Below are 23,973 nucleotides of genomic sequence, written 5' to 3' on the forward strand. Positions count from 1 at the left end.
AGAGCAGCCCCATGAGAAGAGACTGGGGTTTCTGGTTGACAGTAGGTAGAATCTGAGTCAGCAATGTGTCTTGGCAGCCTAAAGGGCCAGCCCCCTGGGGTGCACCAGGCCCAGCACTGCCAGCCTGTCACGCAGAGGGACTGTCTCACTCTGTGTTGGTGCAGCCTCACCTCAAGCACTATCTGCAGTTTTGGGCACCACGATATTAGAGGGAGATAGAAGTGTTAGAGAGCATCCAAGGGAGGTCAGCAAAGATGGTGAGGGGTCTGGAGGACAAGATGCATGAGGACTGGCTGAAATCCCTTGGAGTGTTCAGCTCAGGGCAGAGGAGACTGAGGGGAGACCTCATGGCAGCCATGGCTCCTCACAGTGGAAGTGGAGGGGCAGCGTGATGTCTGCTTCAATGACAACGACAGAGCCTGAAAGAACAGCATGGAGCAGCATCAGGGAGGGTCATGTTGGGCATTAGGAAAGGTTCTTCATCTTACGGTGGTCAGGCACTACAGCAGGCTTCCCAGGCCAGTGGTCACAGCTCCAGGCTGCTGGAGTTCAAGAAGCTTCTGGACAATGGAAAATGCCCTCAGAAGTATGGCTTGATTTTTGGGTGAGCCTTTGTGGAGCCAGGTGTTGGATCTAATAATCCTTGTTGGTCCTTTACAACTTGGGATTTTCTATGATTACATGATTAATACTTCTTAGGGTGATCCCTAGGAGCAATTCAGTTAAATGCATTCATTTCATTCACATTCACATCTCTTCCCTCTCCCTGTGATAGGCTGAGTTTTGGATTTATTTATTATTATTTAAAAATGAAATAAAAACAAAGCATGTACACATCAGGCAGGAGGACTCAAGGAAGCAGGAAGCTCAAGGAGTAGCAGAAAATTCTGAACAATGAGTGGATTATACATTTTTTCTTTCGTTCCCCAACTTTAATACTAAGAAGTCACATTTATAAAGCATTTTCACTCAATCCAAATCCTCTTAAAAACAAACAGACCTACTTATTTTTACTAATCTGCCTTTTATATTTGAGGCACGAGGAACATGGCCATTTGAAAGCTTCCAATGGGTAGTTACATCTCCTTGCTTGAAAAACCTTAATAATTCAGTGCTAGAGAAGTTGAGGATGTATGGAGAATTCAAGCAGTAAAAATTCAGGACTGTAATGGGAAGTGCTGATTCTATTGAAAAGCATCGAAAGACTGTCTGATGAGAAGTGGAGATAGTATACAGAAAGGGTGGAAAACAAGCTAGTAAAAACATCCTTTACAGAGAATAAATAATAATGATAACTAGTATGCTACTGAAGGAATCAAGTGGTCTGCATTTTGTGATTTCATGGCATCCTGAGAGTTTAAGAGACTGTTATTCAGAGTTCACTTGTGCACAGCTCCTGTCAATAATCATTGTGGATGCATAAACATTGAGAAGCCAGGTCCAGGAAGTCTAAGATGAAGATAAAGATTGAATTTCTTAGTTCACCATGATAAACATCTGTCATTCCGTTCTTAACATGTCCTCAAATGCAGAAGTGTTTGTGATCGCTGATTATCTCCTGTATCCATACTTGCTGTGACAGATGTATACTTCATCTCACACTGTGGTAATAGCTGTAAAAGTATAGTTTTAAGACTCAATCATGGATCAGATTTAACTTGTTAAGAGAAAAAGATGCTTCTTAACCAAATATGTTCCTCCATCAATGATATTCCCAAAATCAGATTAACTAATTAGCTGGTGAATATCTTCAAGAAATGTATCATGGATGGTGCATCTAAAGGAGGAAGACAACTGTAGGAAATCATTTCTGAGCTTTTGGAAGTTTATTTTTGACAGAAACTGATTTTTATATTGGGAATATAATTTATTCCACTGATAAAATTTGTACTTTAATAGGTATGATGGAGTCTTGCATCCTACACATGTGATTTTCCATGCCAAATAATCTATTATTCCACTCAAAGTGGCTTCAAAACAAACAAACAAACAAAACAAACAAAACCAAATACTTTGCGGTTAAGAAACCACAAGCACAAAAACAAGCATGAAAAACTCAATATTTTGTTCAGCTACCAATGTGTGGCCTCACCTTCGGGTTTCTCTGGAATTCTAGGTAAAATTCAGCATTCCAGTCATCATCCTCAGACCATTCTGTAGTCCACACTACTGGAGAGATTACCTCATTTTATCTTTTCAGGACCTGACATGAAAGAAATATTCCACTTAATTAGTAAAAATGTCACCTGTGTGAGTCAAATAGATTATTTATGCAGACAAGCAAGCTGATTTGCAGTATATCTTAGATTATTTATGCAGACAAGCAAGCTGATTTGCAGTATATCTATCCAGAATCAGATAAAGGCACACCTTGATGTCAAAATACATGGTAGCGTCTTTCAGCTTGGACTTCCCACTTCATCACCAGTGGAATTATATTCCATCTTCTAAGTAAAGCCCAGCTGTCGGTGACAAGAGTGACAAGAAAAATACACATCTCTTATTCTGCAGGCATGATTAAGGGAGGAACACTGCACTGAGAAACTGGAGGCAGATTCTCTAAACAAATCTGTTGAATGCCAGTGATGATAATTACAAGTGATTATTCACCAATTGCTAATGCAGTCTAGATTTAAGCATTCCAAATTAGGGAAGGACTGGCAGTTAATCACATGGATGCATGTGTTCAGGCTAAATTTTTAGTTTTTAGTGTCTAACAGAAATCCCAGCAAGAAAAAAAGCTGGTATTTACTAGTTGAAATCTGTACTAAGTTTTTCATACAGTTATAGACTTACTTTACAGACTTACAACACTGCTGCTTGAAAATAGATTAATCTCTAGGAAGCAGAGGAGGAAGAATTGCCTAAAGCCAGTTAAAATAAAGGATGTCAGATGAAAGATTAAGTCATCTTTCCTCTAGAAAAGAGTGTGACTAGGTCAAAGGAAAAAGGGAAATTGTTATAATTCATTTCACCCCGTAAACTATGCTGCATGAGATTCATTGGATCAGATCTTTTGTGAGACCAGATGGTGCAGCTGGAGAAAAATGACAAGCTTTCAAGCACACAGAGCATTCATTAACTGACAACAAAGATGTAGCAAATGTATGGCTAACTACAGAACAATAGTGCATGTGTGCAGTAGATCTGTCAAACCTCTTTTGAAAAACACTGCTTAATCCTCACTTTCACAGTCCTCTCTTTAGGGTTTTTAGGCATTCACCTAAACCTTACAAATTGATTTTCCAATGCTGAAAGAAATTAGCAGTTTTCAGTATCTGAAATGACAGTTCATATGAACTTGCTGAAAATTGATGTTTTTCTTGTGTGTTTTGCTGCTGTTGCTGAGTTTTCTTTGTCCTGAATAAGAAGATGACCACTCTTGCTGCATGACCAGATCAGCAGTAGAATGAAAGGAGAGAGGAGAAATGCATAATCAGGGGCATTATGGTTTTAGATGACTTGAAGTCCTCAAGAGTTGAATAAAAGATTCAGGGAGAGTTTTCTCTGTGCCTCTCCTTTCACTAATCGTACAAGTAGATTTTGTAGGTGTAATAGGAAGCTTTGAGTATTTAAATACAGTGTTTACAATGTGTTTCATATTCTGATGAGATTATGAACTTATATGATGTTAAAATTAATGCAATTCTCTGTAACTAATACAATTTAGGTAATATCTACTGACATTGCGGTAATCAACATTCTATTGAACAGTTTCAATTGATCTGATTTTTTGAGAATTACTCTATATAACGTGACTCTCTGCTTAAGCTGCATGGTATGAAAAGAAGCATGACTGCAAATGGTTTTGCCCTCAGAGGATGACTCTCATTTTTCCTTCAAAATACTGTTCTCCCTGGATGAATTTTTGTTGTCTCTTCTGTGTATCCCAGACTGCTCCCTCAGCATTCCCAGTGGCAACGCACCCTCTGCATGGCAGCTGGCTGAGCCTAGTTTTGTGTCACATGGGACTTCTTACCTAATGATGCTTTCTACATCCTCCTCTAAGCCTCTAGCCAGTTTGGTTCTATGGGGAAAGGAATGTTGAAACCACTACTGTCTTGTCATTTGACTCTCTGTGCTTATGTAACAAAACCACTAGAGAATAGGCCCATAGAATGGAACTTGGGGGGGTTCATGTTGATAGCGCAGTGAATTTGAGTCAGCAGTGTGTCTTGGCAGCTGAAAGGGCCAGCCCCCTGAGGTGCACCAGGCCCAGCACGGCCAGCCTGTCAGGCAGAGGGACTGTCTCACTCTGTGTTGGTGCAGCCTCACCTCAAGCACTATGTGCAGTTTTGGGCACCACAATATAAGAGGGACATGAAAGTGTTAGAGAGCATCCAAGGGAGGGCAGCAAAGATGGTGAAGGGTCTGGAGGACAAGATGCATGAGGACTGGCTGAAATCTCTTGGAGTGTTCAGCTCAGTGCAGAGGAGACTGAGGGGAGACCTCATGGCAGCCACAGCTCTTCAGTGGACGGGCAGTGTGATGTATTCTCCAGTGACAATAACAGAGCCCAAGGGAACAGCATAGAGCTGCATCAGGGAGGGTCATGTTGGGCATTAGGAAAAGGTTCTTCACATGGAAGAAGTACTGGAACAGGCTCCCTTGTGAGCAAAATACACATTTTTCTTCACAGTAATTTTTGAACACATTTAGGGTTCTACTTCTGCTTTCCTTCCATCTTTCAGTCTTCTCAGTACCAGATCTGCTCCATCTCAGATGAATACTCAAATATAAGTTCAAGCAGGAGAATTTCTCTGATTTTCTCATTACCTTCTGACTTAACCTATTCATGATTTATTGATATGAGGAAGAATATCTCTAACAAGCAAGATGGACGATGAAAGTAACACATCACAATTCCTAAAGTGAAAGTTGGAGATTCATATCCATGTTCTAACTTAGGGTTAGCAGGAGACTCAGGTCTGTGTTTTCATATCCTGAATGGTTTGCCTTTGGTTTTGAGGGATATTTTTCTCACCATCATCCATATCTAAGTGACTTCAAACTGACACTGAATTTCCCTGAAGAAAATTTTATCAAGGGTGTGGGGTTATTTTTGTTTGTTTTTGTTTATTTGATTGATTGATTTGCTTTGGTTTATAGTCATTTCCACATTTTGAATAATTACCCTTTCAAATTAAATATCATTGGTTGTGGCACCAAACTGGTTGGAGTTCAAGAAGCATTTGAGATACACACTCAGATGAAGAGTTGAATTTGGGTGATTGTGGGAGGAGTCAGGAATTAGACTTGATGATCTTTCTGGTTTTCTTCAACTCAGGATTCTCAGTGAATCTATGAAAATAAATTGACTTTGTGCTACAGAAAAGCTCAGGTGATGGTTTTCTGTGTTAGTTTGCCAGTGCATGGTGCAATTCCTACAAAGTAAATGAACTGGTTTATCTCAGCTGTCCTACATGTTTATGGTATAGGGACACAAGTTCATGTGCTACTATTGCTCCCTAGGAGACAAGTGAAGCTTTTTAGACTCCTTTAGATTTCTGCTTGCTACGAATGCTACTGCTGTGGCTTGACTGAACAAGGGTATGACTGTAGGTGAAACAGGGCAGTTACAGCAGTTTCCCTCACCTCCCAGCCCACAGGTCCCTGTCAGAGTTATAAACCAAGACTAATTAATCTGAAGATAATCCCACTGACCTTTGTAGGTTGGGCTGTTTGTATACAGACTTCTTATGGATAGGCTGCGTATAGGCAATTATGAAGTCAAAGGAGGTAAAGCAAATATTTATTAGAGTACCAATCCCAATGACACCCTGGTGATGCAAGGCAATGTTGTTATCCCCTGCTCCAGGACTGAAGCATGGAAAGACTTGGTAGCTGACACAGTATCACCCAGCCATTGTACACCAGGGAAGGCAGTAAAACTAGTTATTCAAGCTTCAGACTAGTTTCTAAGTACTACTGTTGTCTTCTTCCTATCTATTTATCTTGTTGTATGTGACCAGATGCCACTGCTCTATCTCATTTTCCATGACTGATGACCTAAACTATTGGCTCAAGAATGAGATCACATGTACCATGACAGTGAATCTATTCCACCTTTGTAAGAACATTTCAAAACCTGGATCTGCAGTCCTTATCCATACTCAGTAAAAGAAGCCATTGGACACACCATTGTTATGTTTCAACTTGATGCACATATGATGTATTTTAAATATCCATTCCAAAATATTTTATTTTAAGGACTATCATCATATGCTTTTCTGTCAGGTAATTCTTACTTCAGTGGTAAGTAGGAAACTCACAGATAGATGTCTAGCTTCTCAACATGACCTACTGCAGCTCACAGCCATCTGTATTTACAGTAACAGGTCGCCCACAAGCATTAGCTTTAAAAAAAAAAAAAAGAAAGAAAGAAAATTGTATTTCTTTTCTTTTTCAATCTCCATCTATGCAGTCTCTGAGTGTCTGCCTCTAGATATGTGTTTACACATATAAGCAATTTAGCAGTTTTCAAAGGTAGTGCTTCAAATCCACTATTGCATTGTTGGTAGCTGAAAAGATTACTATATTATTGTTGTCAGTAGTAAGGGAGCATTTGTTTCCTGGCCCAAACCCTTCCTGAACTAGCAGTGTTTTCCTATTCAGATGACCAATGCATACTCAATAGCCAGTCAAAATATAAATAAAGAAAAGCTGTGAGTTTCCCAAACACATGAAGGTACTGGAAATATCTTTGCCATTTGGAAACTGTTCTTCCATGTTACCTGACTTCAGGCTGTCAGAAAATTGTCTTTCTGACAAAAGCTGGAGGCAGGAATAGCCACAACACTTATTTTGCAGTCCAGTAATGTTTCTGTTAGACTGCATATGTATTTGTGAAGGCGATGAGTGCAAAAAATTTAAGCCCCAATTTTTCCCATAAGTATAATTGCTGAAAAACAGAATTAAGAATGAAGTAGGACTAGGTAGTGTTTATAAGACATTATAAAGAACACACTTGTATTTCAAGTGATAGAAAGCAAAGCACAGCTTTGCTGCTTTATAATCTCCGGGACAATAAAATCCTCTTATGTATATCTGTGTTCAGAAAATGTACAATGCCTGTGTTTAAAAAAGGTAAAATGACTCAAGCTGGGGGGGAAGTTCTGCAGTCAATGCAAAGATGAATAAATTTCTGAATATCCTTGTATAGTAAGAGCGAAATCAGCTTACAGTTCCTGAAGNTCTTTTCATGGAACAACCATTTGTATTGCCAGAAAGCTAAGAATGTGAATTGTTTCTGTAATGGAAGCCACAGTATTTGGTGCCAAGGAGTCCAAATGAAATGCAACTGTGCAACAAATGTTTGGAAGGGAGGTGGGAGGCAGATAGACAAGCTGCACTTCAGTCCCCATATTAGCATGTAGCAAATCCTATCTATAGTGGTGAGAAGGCAAAAGGAACTGACATACAACAGGCATACTTTGCTTCAGACATAATTCTGTGTCAGACACTATTTTGTCAGACTGCCCCTCTGCTGCCATCTGTCACATGGCTACAACATGTAATAGAATACTGTTGGGAAGGTTCAACATCTACTGTGATTCCACCAACATTTGCCACTGATGCTGTGAGCCAGCGTAACAAAATAGGAGACACTACTTTTGGAGGACTCCTTGTACTTCTTAACTGATAAAGTAAATAGAAACATTTTAGAGAAACTGTTGATCTCAATCTAGTGAGAAAGGTGATGTTAAACCTGATGAGGTTTAACAAGAGCAAGTGTAGAGTCTTGCACCTGAGGAGGAATAATTGCATGTGTCAGTATGTGTGAGGGATGATCTGCTGCAAGGGAGCTCTGTGGAGAAGGACCTGGGGGTTCTGGTGGACAGCAGGTTGGCCATGAGCCAGCAGTGTGCCCTTGTGGCCAAGAAGGTCAGTGGTATCCTGGGGTGCATTAAAAGTTGTGTGGCCAGCAGGATGAGGGAGGCGATCCTCTCCCTTTACTCTTCCCTGGTGAGCCCACATTTAGAAAACAATATCCAGTTTTGGGCTCCCCAGTTCAGAAATCTCCTACAAGGAGTCCAGCAGAGAGAAGAAGATGATGAACGGCCTGGGGCATCCTCTATATCAGAAAAGACTGAGTAACCCAAGTCTGTACAGGGTGGGGAAAAGAAGAATTAGAGGTGAACTGGTAAATGTTTTCAAATAACTGAAGGGAGATGGGAAGCAAATGGACATACCAGTGGTATGTAGTGATAGGACGAGGAGTAATGGCCTAAAACTTGAACACAGGAAGCTCCATACAAACATACAGAAGAACTTCTTTACAATAAGGGTGATGGAGCACTGGAAAAGCAAGGTTGTGGAGTCTCATTCTATTAAGACACTCAAGACCCCTTCTGGACACCTACTAGTGAGACTTATTGCAGGGTACCTGCTTTAGCAAGGGGGGCTGGACCCAATGGAAGGTGCCCTTCCAACACTTCAATTCTGTGATTCTGTGGTTCTGTAATGTCCCTAAATGAGACACATCTCAGTGTTTTCTCAGCTTTCTATCTGACTGAAATTGAGTCAGAGGCTGCAAAACACAGGCAGTCCCTACACAATCAACAGCAAAACCTCTTCACTGAGCAAGAGGTCATGATAGTAGGAGTTTCTGAGTATGTTAGCCTACTTGGATAGAGGATGTAAGCACACACATCTGTTTTGAAGGTCCTCAGTTTGTTTAGATACTTGCAGCCTTGGAATGGATAATGTATCAATAGCAAAAAGGAATTAAACCATGAGTAAATAAATAACTAAGCAACTAAGAAAATAAAGTTATGAATTTCCTGCAATGTGAAAGGAGATTCTTTTAGGCACAAATTACCAGCTATAAATCACTGTTCTGCTGTTAAGTCATACAATCTGAACTCAGAGACAAAATTCTTGCTTCCTTGTGGGAAGAAGAACTTGTTTGTGTATACATGACATTTTGGGTTTGGCTTGGAGGAATCTTTTTGGTGGGTGAAGAAAGAGGTTGCATTCAGGCATCTTTATTGCCTGGTGATTTGGACACATTACAACCATCTGTTCAGATGTTTCAATCCAGAACATGTTGTTTTGAGAGCAATGAAAGAACAACAAAATGAATATAGAAAATATATTTTCTGGCCGGCATAACTTGGATAAACTTTTTTTTTTGTAAGAAAATTTCTGTAAGGTGGATTTGGACTTTTTGCCTTTTCTGGTAAAAATAGTAAAGGACATGAAGAAAAGGCATACAAACAGGATTAAGCTCAGCAAGTTTACCATTTCAGTGTTGTCACTGGTGTAACTACTAAAGAATTTATGGGAAAAACTTCTCAATTGTTATTAAGCTATAAAAATACCACAGGACAGAACACATTTTAAACCATTAATAGCTCCAGAGGTTAAGAAGGCAAAAATGAACCAATTAAAAATTAGCCTCATTAAACTGCAGTGACACACAAACATCTTTAAAAGTTTATTTAACAAGATATTCTGCAAGAGGTGATCCACAATGTGCCATACAAACATCAGGCGTCACACTAGTTGAAAGGGGATGCAGAACACGTTAATAAATTTTATTTTCTAAATAAATAACATGACTTAGTCTGGCTTTTTATATCATAACAAAAATGAATCATAACAAACCAACCTCTCTAATTGTTAATGAGAGGACAGAGGCATATGAAACTATTACTTATTATTGTTATTTGGTTCTCAAAGATATAAGGGGATATACAGAATATGCTATAGCCTCTAAATTAAGAATGCACCTGTGGAAGTGTTGCGGGAAACCAGCATGCAAACAGTGTTTGTGTAACATTGGTAAGAGCATTAGAGGCTGCCTGAAAGCTAGGTGCACTGATTGCATTATGCTTTCACTGAGAACAGCTTATACAACCTGCTTCATATTCACAGAAAGAAATTATGATAACTGAGGTAAACCACTGGACTTTATCCAAAGTGCATTATTGTCCTTGCCCTGGCTTTGGGAAAGAGGTAGGACTTCTCTAAGTAGAGAAAACTTCACTTTGGATATTGTTCAAGGCTATGTTTGTGCTAAATTATTTGGTAACTACCTGACCAACCCTCTTCTAATCCTGGGCATTTGAACTAGCAGTTCCTTTTACCTCCTCACCACTATAGACAGGATTTGCTGCCTGCTAGTATGATGAGTGAAGAGAAATAGAGCTATCAGATTGATGGAAATGGTGGCTTTACTTTGACATTAAGATGGATACCACATTAAATTGCTGAAAAATGTTAGTGTTTGAAACAATTGTGGATCTTTGAAAGTGCCTGATGGAAGATAAAAGTATAAGTATTTAAAAGCAAAAAAAACAAAACCATCATACTGATATATGCACCAAAGAAATGATGCTAAGATTCCTAACTTCCAGAGGGAGTTCTTAGTAAGTCTAACAAAAATGATTTAGTTGAGGCAGCTTACTGGGAGTAGAAAACACTTGCAATTGCAGCAGCCATGTACTTCAAGCTTTGTTTGATGACTCTGTGTAGTCTCTGTGGTACCTGTATGCTCCAAGACATGCTACCTTCCCATCAAAAATGTCCTGGAGAGGCTGCTATCTTTGATGTCTTTTAGAGAAAGTAGATGCTGGTTTGGTTGGTTCAGATTTTTATGTGGATAAGTTAGGGCTAGACACCAAAGAGAATGTTCTGAGGATGCCAGTTTTCCTGGTAATTTGGACTGTTGTGCTAACAAGGTAGGCTGCTTGGTTTCTTGCTAAGCTGACCTTTCAGCTGGCTGTGGGAAATATAGCACTGAGACTGAGATCAAGGTAAAATCTGAGACGTCTTGCTCCAGGGCTGGCTGGCAGCAGCCAAGTGTGTGCCTATTCACATTTGTTGTGTGAGCAGGGGGGTGCAGTACACAACAAAACAATCTGACTATCAGTACTAGCCTTCTCATACAAACATGTACGCATCAATGCTCTCTTATGTGTTCTAACTCTAAGGAGGTCACTAATGTTGCTGTAGTGATCTCTGAAATACTGTTTGCAAACCACTGACTAGTTCAGCTTGTGGAAATGAACAATAATTTGGCACTGGTCCCTCAGGTGAAGGAATTGTGTCATCTTAATTGGCCTAACTAGTGCTGGTTTGAGAATAAAGTTGACTAGATAATGGCATGGCTGTTACAGTCTGCAAGGAAAAGCACCATCACCTGCTTTTCTGTTTTTGCTGTTCCTTCTTGCTTTTGCGGAGGTCCTTATAAGTTAGTACCTCTGCTAAATTGCTGCAATTTTTTTCCCCTCATTATTCTGTGAATTCTTACATTCAGGCAAATTTTCAATGCTGTGCTGCAGAAGGAAATACTAACAGGGCTATTCAGTATCTAAGTAGCATTAGCACAGCAGCATGCAGATGCTGGATCTGAAGATGATGGAAAAAATACATAGACTTCTGTTGGGCAAGAATTCTATATTGCTGTGCCAGGTGGAGGGCAATGTTGTCTCAAGGGCCCACCTTTTCTGTCAGATCTCAATTAAATCCTTTCAACAGGTCTACTGGAATTTCACCTGAAAGATTAGCAGTCAGCTCATAATCTTTCTAATTCTTGCTGCAAAGATACCTACATTCAAAAGGATGGAAACACTAGCTGCCTGAGAACTGCAACATGCTCCTCATCTCAGGGATTAAGGCCTGTTAATAAGACCTGTTAATTCTTGCCTATACTGCTCAGAAGTTCAGAAGTGTTTTTTGGTGGTTTGTTGTTGTTGTTTTGTCTTTTACAAATGAAAAGCTACAAGGAAAAAGGAATTTGCAAGGCTTTTCTTCACTGATTAGATTTCAAGTGTAGTGTGATAAAACTGATTAAAGCCAATCTGATGGCTCTGAGATACCCTTCTGACTATTACTACAGCTCCAATGGGAGTGTGCCCAGTGGTAGCCAGTCAAAGACCAAGCAAAACTCAATAAAGCTTCTGCATTTCACAGGGCCTGTATTCAGACTTCAGTAGTATTCTTCATACCTCAGGTACCTGTGTCAGGAATGATATGATGTAGCTATCCCTACCACGATCATTCAGCATATGTATTTGTTCTGTTCAGAGAAAGACCACTAGCAGATACAGCCTTAACTTGTTCAAAATGATATAAATGAGCTGGAGATATGAAGGGCATTGTGGGGAGGGAATATGATAATATAAGCAAAGCCTATCAGGAGCTAATCACAATAAAGTTGTGTTGCCTTTAGCCTTGACCTTCAGTGTGAACTTAACCTCTAACTCCAGCGTAGACATGTCTAATACACATAGAATAACTATTTATAACTACAAACTCCTTATGTTAGAGTTGTTCCTCCAACCTAGCTTTGTAAGTGATGGTGTTACAGCCTTCAGTGTGTTGTGCGAGAATGTAAGAGACGCGTCCAAGTTTCTATTTAACTGGAACTAACCAGCTGGAACTGGCAGTGCATAGCTGGCTATGTGAGCAAAGGTTACGGCACAGTGTACATAAGTGGTTCTTGCCTTCAAAGACCAAGCTCCCAGCACTTGGAGATCTTATGCATTAACTACCTTATGCATGCACTCTGTAGCACTTAATATTATGTTGTGCAGTAATAGCTTTGACAAAGAGGAATTCTTCTTCTCCAAACAAAAGGCATCTTGAATTTACAGCTGGAGAATAGAAACAGAGTCGTGTCTTTAACAGAAGATGATAAGTTGTGTAATTGTGGTGAATAGTGTAGAACTATGGGGTAATGGTAACATGAATTTTAGGTGGAGCTGTGTGGGCAGTGTTAACAAGCAACTGCTCTGAATCAAACACAAGGCGTGTGTGGGCCTGTCTGCTGCATCTGCGCCACAAACACATCTGTTGTGTTTCAGATCAGTCCTAGAGAGGTGTGTAACATCTCTGGAGCATCTTCCAGTGAGTTGTCAGTGAAGAAATTCCTACTGGTGCAATCAGAACACAGGAGAACAGTGTGTCAGTAACACCTTGCTTGCGAAGAGCGCTGTCTTGCAAAACAGAGGAATGCTCTCAAGTGAGGTTTCTCTTCCCTCTTTACCTAACCAGGCTGGGTAAAAATAGAAGAGCAGATACAGCAGAACTGTGTCTAAGTAAGACTAATAGGGACATTTGCTAGCCTACACTGAAAGCGCATGCTGCAATGTCAATACACCAAACTTGCTTATGTCTCGACTGTAATCTTCAGTCTGGCAAAAAAACTTTTCCTCCTGTTTAGCTGAATCTGTTCAGTTCCCTTTCTTAATCTGTCATTCTAATCAAAGTTGGTATATAGAAACTTTATTTTAGGGGCTGCAGCAGAGATGCAACTTACAAGAAACTGGAACAGGTGGAAACTGAAACTTTATCCACTGTTTTATTAGTAGAACTTGTCAGCTGGCAGAACAAGTGAAAGCAAAAACAGACAGATTTTCAGAGAGGAACATCACAATACTGTGAACTCCCCCCATGCTTTCAGGAGGAGGCAGAGGGGAGGGAGCAGTTCTTCTCTTAAATAACAAACTGCTTTGCAAACAACTGCTCAAGGACAAACCCCTGCGGAGATGAAGCAGCTCTCCACAGAGTCAGGTCACAGCACTGAAGGACTGCAGCATAAGTTTCCATGGGATCTCAAGCGCTGGATGCCTGGAGCAGACAGACAACAGTGACTGGAATGCCCAGCGGGTTGGTGGTGCTGGCTGCTGCCAGCCACGTGCAGCTGCCAGGGACAGTGCGGCAGATGATGTCTCGGGATGGGCTTGTGATGGATCTCAGCTTGCCTGGAAGGCTGAGTACTGAAGCGTTATCTTGATAGACCCCCCCGGCGCCAGGCAGACCATGAGGTGCGTTTCCCTGAGACGGAAACCCTCACGGATGCTCTCGCCGTGAAGCAGCGGGCAGATGTCAGCACTCACAGCGGCAGCAGCCGCCTTCTGTGCCCAGGGACTATCCCCGAGAGGTCTCGCTGACGGGGCCGGCGGCAACCACAGGGCGAATGAGGCTCCGGCTCAGACTCGCTGCAGAAACCCATCGGAGCGCGCGGCGGCGAAGCTGGCCGCCCCCGGGCCCCACCGCTGGGGGCGCGCTGCGTCCCGCTCCCCGGGGCAGAGCCGGGCAGCGCCTCGCGGCCGCAGGAGCCACCGCGTTGCCCGGGGCGGGGCCTGCGATGCAAACGAGGGGGCGCGGACAGCAGAGTTGTGTGGCGGCCGGGGAGGAAGAGGCGAGCGCGGCTCGGCGCGGACCGGGCGGTCAGGGCGGGCGGCAGCGGCGGCGGAGCCGGACCGGGCGGAGCGGCGGCAGCAGCAGCAGCAGCAGCAGCAGCTGGGAAGCGCGAGAGGCGGGGACTCGGTGGCGGAGAGCGGGACGGGGCGCGGCGGCAGTGCTCATCCCGGAGCGGGCGGCTCAGCGGGAACATGGCGAGCGTCGGAAACGGCACGGAGGAGAGCGGCGGCGGCGAGGAGGTAACGCGGGCTGCGGGCAGCGCTCGGGCCCTGGCGACACGTCGGCGGGGGCAGCGCGGGCCGGGCCTGCCGTCCGCATCCCGCTCGTCCCGCTCCGCGGCCACCGCGTCCCGTAGCCGGCCCGGCCGCCGTCGGGCTGAGGGCGAGCCGGGAGTTGAAGAAAGTTGCGGCGTGGGCGGCCCCTTCTCCTCCCTCGCAGTGAGCGGCCGCCGGCCCGCGCCTTCCTTCCCCCTTTTTTATTTTTTTTTTCCTTTTTCTTCCCTTTTTGACTCAGCTCCGAGTCAGCGCCCGGCTCCGCGCAACTTCGCCTGCCCGGCGGCGGCGGGGAGAGGCGGGCGGGCGGGCCGGCAGGTGCCCCGGGAGCGGCCGTCCCGGAAGATGCGGTGCGTGCCCTGTAGGCCCCGCGTGGGTGGAGGCGGTCTGCGGAGCCACGCGGGGCAGCGCAGCGCAGGACAGGTGTGGGCTGCAGCCCGCTGCCGCTGTCACCCCGCTGCTGTTGCCTAGTGGAAGCCGCAAGCAGAAAGCTTGCGTCGTAACACCGCTGCCCGATCGTCTCCTTTTTGGTGCCCTCTCAGCCAGAGGGATGCAGCGGCTGCGTCGCTGCAGCTGTCAGCGGAGTGGCTGCGTGTCACACAGCGAGTGCGGGGCGCTCCTGCAGGAGCGGCTCACACAGGGAGGGAGAGCGCGTGTTGCGCTGCTGACCTGGCAGTGCACGCTTAAAGCGCTGCTTTAAGTGTTGCTTACGGCTCAACAACTCTGTAGTGTTCTGTATTTGACATCTGCAGAGTTCTTGTATGAGACAGAAATGAGTAGAAAATCGGCTTCTTTCCTCGTTTGGAAGGTGCAGATGTGCCAGTGCCTGCACCTCAGGGCATGCTGTGAAAGTTGGTACTTCCTAACACTATTGCAAGGAGACATAATGTGAAATGCTTTTATCTCATTGTATGTGGAGTGAATCATTGCAAATTCTGAGGGCACTGAGTACAGGCAGTGATCTCTGTGAGGCTAAGGTTTGTTTCCAGTAGATGGTGTGAGTAAGTGCCAGTGGGAGCAGGTTATTAATCAGCTCCTGCTGCTATCAGTAAGCAGGTAGTTGGAATTCACAGTTGGTAGGACAAGTAGGTAGCAATTTAGCTGTAGCCCAACTGTCCTGCATAAATAGTCTGAATATTGTTCAACAAGTTTGCTGCCAAGTATCAGTACTTAGAGGAAAAAAGGACTTCCTTACCAAAGCACCTAAAAGATGTAAAAGCACCTGGAAGAGGCTTTACTTAAGCTACTGTACGCAGAAAGCACAGAAACTTTTTTCAGAGGAGTTCTAAAAAGCTTGGAGACTTGTGCTTGATCTGCTGGACTTTGAGAGTTATGAATGGACCAGAATAGGTAATGGAGAGAGCACTTGAGGGTTTTCCTGGTAGAATCTGAAAGTTCAAGGAGGAAGTGCAGGTGCTGGCTTCATTGTGGGGGTGGTCACTTCTGCACCAAAACCTGTCCATACCATTGGCATCCTATGTCTACAGGTTCACCAGACTTCTCTATAACGCTTGATTTTCTGCCGTTTGGGTGTGAGTTAGTTGTTCTTAAGTGCTTTCTTGTTTTTTGTTTCTTTTTTTAATTGTTTAGGTTTTAATGGGGGAATGTTACTGCTAGTTATGTTCTTGAAAGCAGTGTGCTTCCAAGTAATGTTTACATAGAACATGAAAGATAATGAGCTGTTTCTTTTTTACCATCCTTAATGCTGTATGAATATGGATCTTAACATAGGTTTTTTTTTTCCTTTGTGAAGGAACTTTGAAATACTTGTTCATCCCTGAAGCTTTGAGAAAAGATGTGCTTGAAGCTGTTTCCTACCTACAGGGAACCTAGCTAGGTCTCAGCTAAGATACCTTCTCTGAAGCCCAGACTTAGTGGTGCAGTAAGCTGTTTGCTGCTGAAGTCCATGATGATGTAAACTGTGGTTTTCCTTATGCTTCCTTGTAGCTCGAGGAAGTGCCAGACCCGTATTTACATTTAATTATTTTGCTGATTTATGCCTTGTCCTTCAGCTCTGGCTTTCCACTGTGCATTAGAAGGAAGTGCTGTGAATTGTGTGTCTTTGTTTAATTCCCCAGACTATGTAAGTCTGGTAGTTTAGGTGTTGGTTGCCAAGAAGACATAAGCCCAAGAGACTCTATGAATGAGATAGTGCTGTGAGTATGCTCATCTGGCAAAAACAAATGGTTATCAGACTCAGGATTTTGCTATGTGATGATTTCAGGGTGCTAAAAGTGTGTGTGTTGTTCCTCTACCAGGATTTTTTTTTTTCCTGGCTGCTATGTTACCTGAGTGAAAGTGTCCACCGATGATGAGTGTAGCTGTGAATGCAGAACATATGTTGCATTCACTTCAACAGCTATTAGCATTGAATTTCTATTCTAAAAGTATTCATATCAGTATTCTTCCGAAACAGGTTGCAGATCTAGGGCAGATATGCTTAGGGGCAAAATAATATTCCTGGCCAGAGCGGTCTTCAAGCAAAACTTTAAGCCTTCCCCTTCTCCCCCCCTCTACTGTCTAAAGATTACTTAAAATAGTGGGCCAGATCTGCTTCCCATTAAGTTCACTCTGTGCTGCCCTGGTTTTTCAAAGTCTTAAAGCCAGCTTAATTGGTTACTTGGGGATTCCCTATCCATTAAGAAAAAACAAACCAATAAACCCATCCTTGGCCTTTGTGCATGTGAGGGTTGTGGCCAGACAAAAAGGATCATGCTCAAGCAGTATCTGTATGCTACAGGAAAGTCTTGTTTGGCCACAGCCAGCTAGGCTAAGGATTATGTAGGGATCTGAAAGTGATTTTGTGCCCTTGCTGTGGTTAACTCTAAGGCCTGCATTAAGGACAAGTTGATCAATTCAGCTAACATGTGCCTCAGCACTAGCCTAACCTGTTAAGGAAACTTTGTGTAATGAAGATGTGGTGATGCATGTTGTACTCTCTCAAATTGCCCAAGCTGGGGCAATGCTATGCAGGCTGGCTTTACAAGCCTGGGCAGTTTATCTTCTGAACTCAGTTCAGTATGAAACAAGTGTTTTCAGAACAGGTATTCTTTAATCCAAGAGCTGTTTATTATTTGTTAGTATTCAAGTATTCAAAGCTTTTTATTCACAGCTACTACAGATACGGCACTTACAATTGCTTGTTTTCACCAGTAACCTACTATAGTAATGTACTTCATATTAAAGAAGCCTGCAGTGCTGTGCATTCTCTTGCTAACGTTTATTCTGATCTTTTTGCTGCTTTGGCTGGTAATTCTAACCTGGAAAAAGAATGCAAATAGGGAGAAATGATCGTTGCTGGCCTCCTCCTCCTGGGGACTTTGGGGAGCTGGAGCAAGCAGTTATGGCACCTTTTTCTCTCTTAACGAAAAGTTCTGTCAGATGGAGGGTTAGTGAGGGCATTTCCTCTCCTGAAGGATGGTTACTGTCAGAGAGGCAAACCATACAAGTCAGGTAAGGAATCCTTAAGAAGTAGATCTTGCAGAGTTGGAGGACTTGCTATTTGGACTTCTTTTTTCAATGTAATCTAAGGGCTTGTCTCTTGGCTTGTGCTCAGCTGTTTCTCCTGTTCCTGTTTTGGCCTCTCCTACTTCCAGAGCACATAGCCGTCTGATCTGACAGGCAGGCTTTTCCAGCAGTGCAGGTAAGAAAAGAACCAAGGGAAAACTAAGCAAGTGTAATAGTTTCTTCCTCAATAAATAAAATTAGGCTGCTCTTTCTGTTTCTGAAGTCCAAAGGTTCTTTATTTAAAATAAAATATACCATGACCTTGACAGTTTATTTTACCCATGGATGTACTTATTGAGAGACATTATTATTATTTTTTTTTTTGTGACCTCAGAATGTGTACTTCAATTTTTTATTACCTACTGGTACTGTTCTGGGAGGGCACATTATTTTTGTTTATATTTTTTTTGTGTTTTAATTGGCTTCCTGAAGCTTGGTTTGTTCATCTCCTTGAAGCTTGCTTTGTTATCTCCTTGAGCCTCTTGTTTGACTGTGAACAAACTTGAAGTGTGACATTAGTCTTTGTTAGTTTTTTGGAGAGGCAGAGGAAGCACATGTAACATGTTCCAATTGAACATTCTTATTTAGTGTTCACTTTGATTGGTTCTCTCCTCAGAGAAAGGTATATGAGGAAAAAGTGGAGTTATGGTGGTTAATGGTTCACAAGTCATCACAAACATCAGTAAAGCTTGGTTTATGGCTCACTGCATGTATGCACACTGCTTATACAAGTAGTGAGGACTGCTGAGGGAGCAGACATGGCTGAATGTGGGATTTCAAAATGACTGCGTTATGCAGTAAGCTGAAGATTTCTTCACTGGGAACACTAAGAAAAATTGTACAGGCTGCCTTATATGGGAAGGCCTCTTACAGAGGCAACGCTGAACTTCTGCGAAATCTGAGTACCTGGAAAGTGAGACTTTTTCAATCTGTTAAAATTTGCCTTCTGTTTTTTATTTTTGCTTTTCTATAAGGAAATATTTGCTACATCTGTAGAGATGTGAGAAAAGCTGTTACTTCTGAGTTAATAGGAAGAGTGGTTATACTTAGGGAAGAAGGAACAGTGGGGCACTAATCTTTTTCTTGTATGATAATGATATCAGACAAGATTTGAGATTCTGCTTTTAGAGATGACCCTATGCTGCTGTTGATGCATCTTTAGACTGTAGCCTGCATCTGTCCAGGAGTCTTGTGTCATGTGTGGGGAGGCGACTGCTTGATAGACCTGTCTGAAACATGTGAGAAGTTTGTGTTAAGTGCTAAAAATTTATTCTGCTTTTCTAGGCCCTCAGGGTCAAAAACATTTCAGCTAAGTTAGTAGTAAGTAAGTGTCACAGACCTGTAGGCTTGTTGTTAGTTATCAGGTACTAAAAGCAAGATGTTACTACCAAAGAAGTAAAGACTTACCTGCCATCTTTTTCTGAAGTCAGGGAAGTGGCATTGTTACCACGTAGCAAGTCAAGATAATCTGATACCTCTGACCGTACTTGCTGTGATCTGTTGTCATGATGTGGTGAGTGTATCATGTTTTTATTCCACTTCTCCTACGTATTCACTGTGCAATAGAATAAAACTTTACGAGCTAGAGTTCGAGTATGTAGCAGTGCTTTGATTTCTTCCCAGGATCTAGAATTGTGCATGTTCTTGCTTTCAATAAATTCTCTTTTAAGGATGTTCAAAAAAACCAATGTTTTTGTGAAAAACTTATTCTGAAGGCAGTCATTTTTTTATCTTTGGTACATGCTGAGAGTACTGTAGGTTCTAAGAAGAGGAATAACACCTGTGTGAATAACCAGTAGCAGGTTCCCAGTAGAAGGAAATGCCCTTACTAGTTTTATGCTGAAGGAATTTTGGTTATAAAGGTAATGGACCTGCTGGCTTTTATTTTCACCAAGAACTGATAGACTAGGAAAAAAACTGTTTTATCTAGATTGTCTCAGTTATTACAGTTGTTTACCAATACAGTGGGGTAGCCAGCTAAACAAAATGTTTTTTTTTTGTTTTTTTTTAAAATCCTGTTCTCCAGAGTTTTTAAGCTTCCTGCTTTCATTCATTGTTTTTGTTTCTTTTGAATAAGTATGAATGCTAATTCACTGTTCAGTGACTACTCTGAGGTTGTGCGTCAAAAGCTGAGTGTGCTGCAAAATATTCTCTAGAGATGCAGGACTACCATTTGTGGCTTTGGAAAAGAAGCCTCTTTTTCTCTTTGCTCTTCTGAGCAAACTTGGAAGGGAATGATAGTATATGATAATATGATAGAGCTAAATATATATAGCTAAAAATATTAGCAATAAATACGTGTAGCTAAATATGTATGATACAGCTAAATATACGAAACTTGGATGGGGATAGAAAGTTCAAGATAAGATCCATTGGTGTAAACCTGGAATTAAAGAATATCTCAGTCTATGCCTTGTACGTGCTCTTCATACTGAGAGTCTTCATCTGTACAACTATGGAAAATCCAGTTAATTGTATCTGCCTGTGTACTTTTGCCTGACAGCAGTGAAGTAGCTGACTGTTAAGTTACATTCTACTGAGCTTAAGCAAAATTTCTTTAAAGTCTTAGGGAAGAGAGATGAACTATTTTTATGGTAGACTGAGTCATGCTGATTTCGTCAGAAAGTACGAGTTGGGTATCTAAATTTCAGAGCAAGCATACTTCTCAGTGAGTCAGCACCAAGTTAATGTTAAAGTCCAAATGAAAAAAAAAAATTAGAGTAGACTGTCTTGAAGTCCATTTCACTGTTTTGGTGGAGCTTTTGCCTTCCTCTTGAGTTCATTCACTGGTATGGTAAGGTAAGCAAGTTGTTACTGGAGAGACTCTAGTACTCTGCATATGTGTCCGTAGTGGCTCACAAAATCAGTTGTTCAGCTTGCAAGCATTTCATCGAGGGTAACTGCACTGAAGCTATAAAAAGGAATTATTAAAAACAGGAAAAAATACAGGGGCAAGGATTCAAGGTAGAGAAGTAGGAAGGATCTTTTCTCTTTTCCCCTGAATAGCTGAAGAGTTGCATGCATGTCATGTAGATTGTGATCAGTTTTAGCTGTTCCCCAGGGGGAAAAAAAAAAAAGGAAGAAAACAAGCCAAAAACACATAAAGCCCGACCAAAACCAGCCCCCTTGTCCAACAGGGCATGTGCGTTTACCTTCAGTTCCTGTCAGTGTGTATGTGTTCTCTTCCAATTGAATACAGAAGGGAACTCCTCACTTCCCTGGAAGAACTAGTATTATTAACATGCTTTTTTTTTTTTTTTTTTTTCCTTCTTTTTCTTTTTTTCCTAATATCACTTTGCTATTGTATATTTTGTGTTTGTGGAAGTACTCTGCTGTTACAAGGGCAGGTAGAGTGTAAAAAGGAGAAGCTGAACTACTACTTTTGATAGAAAATCTGGATACAGAACATCCAGGGATGGGGAAGTCCACTGCTTCTTTGGGCAACCTGTTGTAATGCATCTTAACCCTCAAAGTGAAGAATGTCTTTGTAATCTGTAGTCTGACTTTACCCTATTTTAGTTTAAAGCTGATACTCTCGTTTTACATCACAACACTCCCTGATTAATAGTCTGTCCCCATCTTTACTGTAGACCTCCTTTAAGGTACAAGAGGGCTGCAATGATTTTTCTGACTTTCTCTTCTGAGTCAACAAGCCCAGATTGCAACCAGTCCTCTTAGGAGAGCTGCTTTAGCTCTCTGGTCATCCTTGTGGCCTCCACTAGAACTGCACCAAAAGCTCTGCATCTTATGTTGAGAGCCATAAAGGTGAAGGCAGTAGTGCCGGTAGTGACAGAGTAAAGAGGGAGAATTGCCTCCTCTGACCTGCTAGCTATGCTTCTTTTGATGCTGCCCCAGATATGGCTGGCTTTCTGAGCTTCAAGTGCACATTGTCAGTTCATGTCCAGTTTTCTGTCCACCTCTACCATCAAGTCCTTCTCCACAAGGCTGCTCTCAGTCTGTTTGTTGCCCGGCCATCAGTAAGCAAACACAAAACTGTAGTTAGCATTGGCTGGTGCTGTAGTGGCAATAAAGCACATAACATGCTACCAACTAAGGTAAAAACTTAAATTGTGTTTTCTGATTTTATGTATCTTGTTAGATTATACCTCATGGTATAATTTGTTCACTTTTGATCATGCAGGTGAGTTAACTAAAGTTGTGTGAGATTTCATAAACATTTATAACAGTATGCACAGATTAATAAAAACTTTCATGTGTATAATAACCTCATGCTAAAGTGAAAATGGATATCAGCAATGGGCAGAGTTCAGATGTGACATGAATAGTTCAGTGCCAGCCTGGAGTAGCTGGTTGTTTAACTGCACCTTCCAAAGTTAAAAGAAGTATCCTACACCTTGTGTAATGGGTCTGGCTTTTCTGTGTTACGTGCCTGGGTGCTGGGGAAAGTGACTTGTAGAAGTTTAGTGTTTTGGACTAGACAGTGCAGTCATGTGGGGTTTCCTTTTCCATTGCATGAGTCATCACAGTCCAGTTCACCAGCCATTTACAGCTGCATGAACTTGTGAAGGAGCCAATTCTTGGACTTCCTGTGGGTAAGTGCTTAATATTATGGAGAAATGTAAAGTGACATCACTAAAGGAGGGAAAGTGTATGTGAGCAGTGTCTTAAACATACTGGCATACTGTAAGTGTAACCTTATACCTATGGTGATGTATTAACAATCCTTTGGGCAGAACCATTTTATCAAACAACTGTATATTCTTTCTGTCATTATTACATTATTTGTAAAACTTCCAAAGGTTTTAAATTGCTCATGACATCAGTAAGCTGTATTGTATCTGTGTGTGATGGAGGAAACTGTCCATCTCTATGTCTTAGACAAATCTCAGTACATAAATGGATGGTAAGACTTCTCTGTGGGTAAATGCATGCTGAATTCAGTGCATCAGTGTATTTTTTCTGGATGCTGTAGCTTTTGTTTAATGCCTGAGGAAGCATTAAAGCTTTGCCTGGGGATCATTCTGGTTGAAGAGTTAAAACAGAAGGACTTTTGTCTTAAGAAGCAAAGTGATAGACATGTGACACACCAGCAAAACTTAAGTGTTAATCTACTAAGGCACCCCCTTAACTTTTTGTTAGTGAAATTTGAAAGCATATGTTACTTATGATATTTGTTGATAGTTATCCTTGTAAATTCAGGTGGACTGGTATACTCAGGTATAAACTTCATTTGTACTTGCCTTTAGGTAGCCTAGAAAGCCTTCAGCTTGCTGTCCAGTTGAATCAAGATCTGATTCTTCTCAGTGTAATTTACTATGATACATGTTCTAGTTGTGACACTATTTTCATGTTAGGCTTTTGTTGTCTTGCTCCGATTCTGGTAGAAACAGAATGGACTTTTCAGAATGCATGTATAAAACAGCTAATAATTTGTTAGCTTTATACTGGCAAGGAAGTTAAATCTCTTAAAGGTGGTGCTTTTTTACTCTAGTGAAATAAAATCTGATTGTTTTAGGAGAGGTGGAAGGTTGTCTGTCTCTCTTGCATCAGGGGAACAGGTTGTGCTTTGGGCAACAGTCATTGCTTTAGTCCTGTGCAGATGTCTCCAACTCTAGATAATGTTGGTTGCTAAAGCTTTGCTACTTTGTTACTGCCGTTTGTGCTACTGGTAGATTAGAAGATATCCACAGAGACTTGCATATAATGAGGAAAAACATCTCAAATAGGTTGTTGCAATTACTGTTGTTGCAGCAAGGGCTTCTTTTAAAGGAAATGATGCACTTAAGGACAATCACTTCACTAAATTTTCACTGTGAGACAGAACTTTTTGGTGCTTTGTGTGCAGCTGCTGTTGCATTCTATACATATAATTGATCAGCCATGTAGTTCAGAGAATACTTAACCGGGGAGGGTGGGGAGGTTAATACCCAAGATGCTCGTACTAATTTCTGTTTCATACAACTAATGAATAAAGATAGACAAAGCTGAAACTGAGTCATCTTTAATACAAAGGGAACAGATTGTTCTTCAGCTTGGATTCATCTCTAAAAAGCATTAGCAGTTCCAAAGTGGTGTCTCA

The 23,973-nt window shown here is 41.8% G+C and overlaps 1 protein-coding gene across 3 annotated transcripts in view; it reads left to right on the forward strand.

Moving 5' to 3' along the window:
• Positions 1-14,101: 14,101 nt before the first annotated feature.
• TTC39B (tetratricopeptide repeat domain 39B) overlaps positions 14,102-23,973 on the forward strand; it is a 69,060-nt gene continuing 59,188 nt past the window's right edge. Inside the window, exon 1 of one of the 3 annotated variants that reach the window (XR_001552014.2) lies at positions 14,102-14,393. Coding sequence is in view for 1 of the 3 variants with exons in the window: in XM_015849003.2 (XP_015704489.1) it covers positions 14,346-14,393 (48 nt within the window). In the remaining 2 variants the exon portion in view is untranslated. Of the gene's footprint in view, positions 14,394-22,009; positions 22,487-23,973 lie in introns of those variants that run through there. The other 2 variants (XM_015849003.2, XM_015849004.2) reach the window with 2 other exon arrangements.

This window comes from Coturnix japonica, chromosome Z (genome assembly GCF_001577835.2).
Source record: "Coturnix japonica isolate 7356 chromosome Z, Coturnix japonica 2.1, whole genome shotgun sequence".
NCBI lineage: Eukaryota > Metazoa > Chordata > Aves > Galliformes > Phasianidae > Coturnix > Coturnix japonica.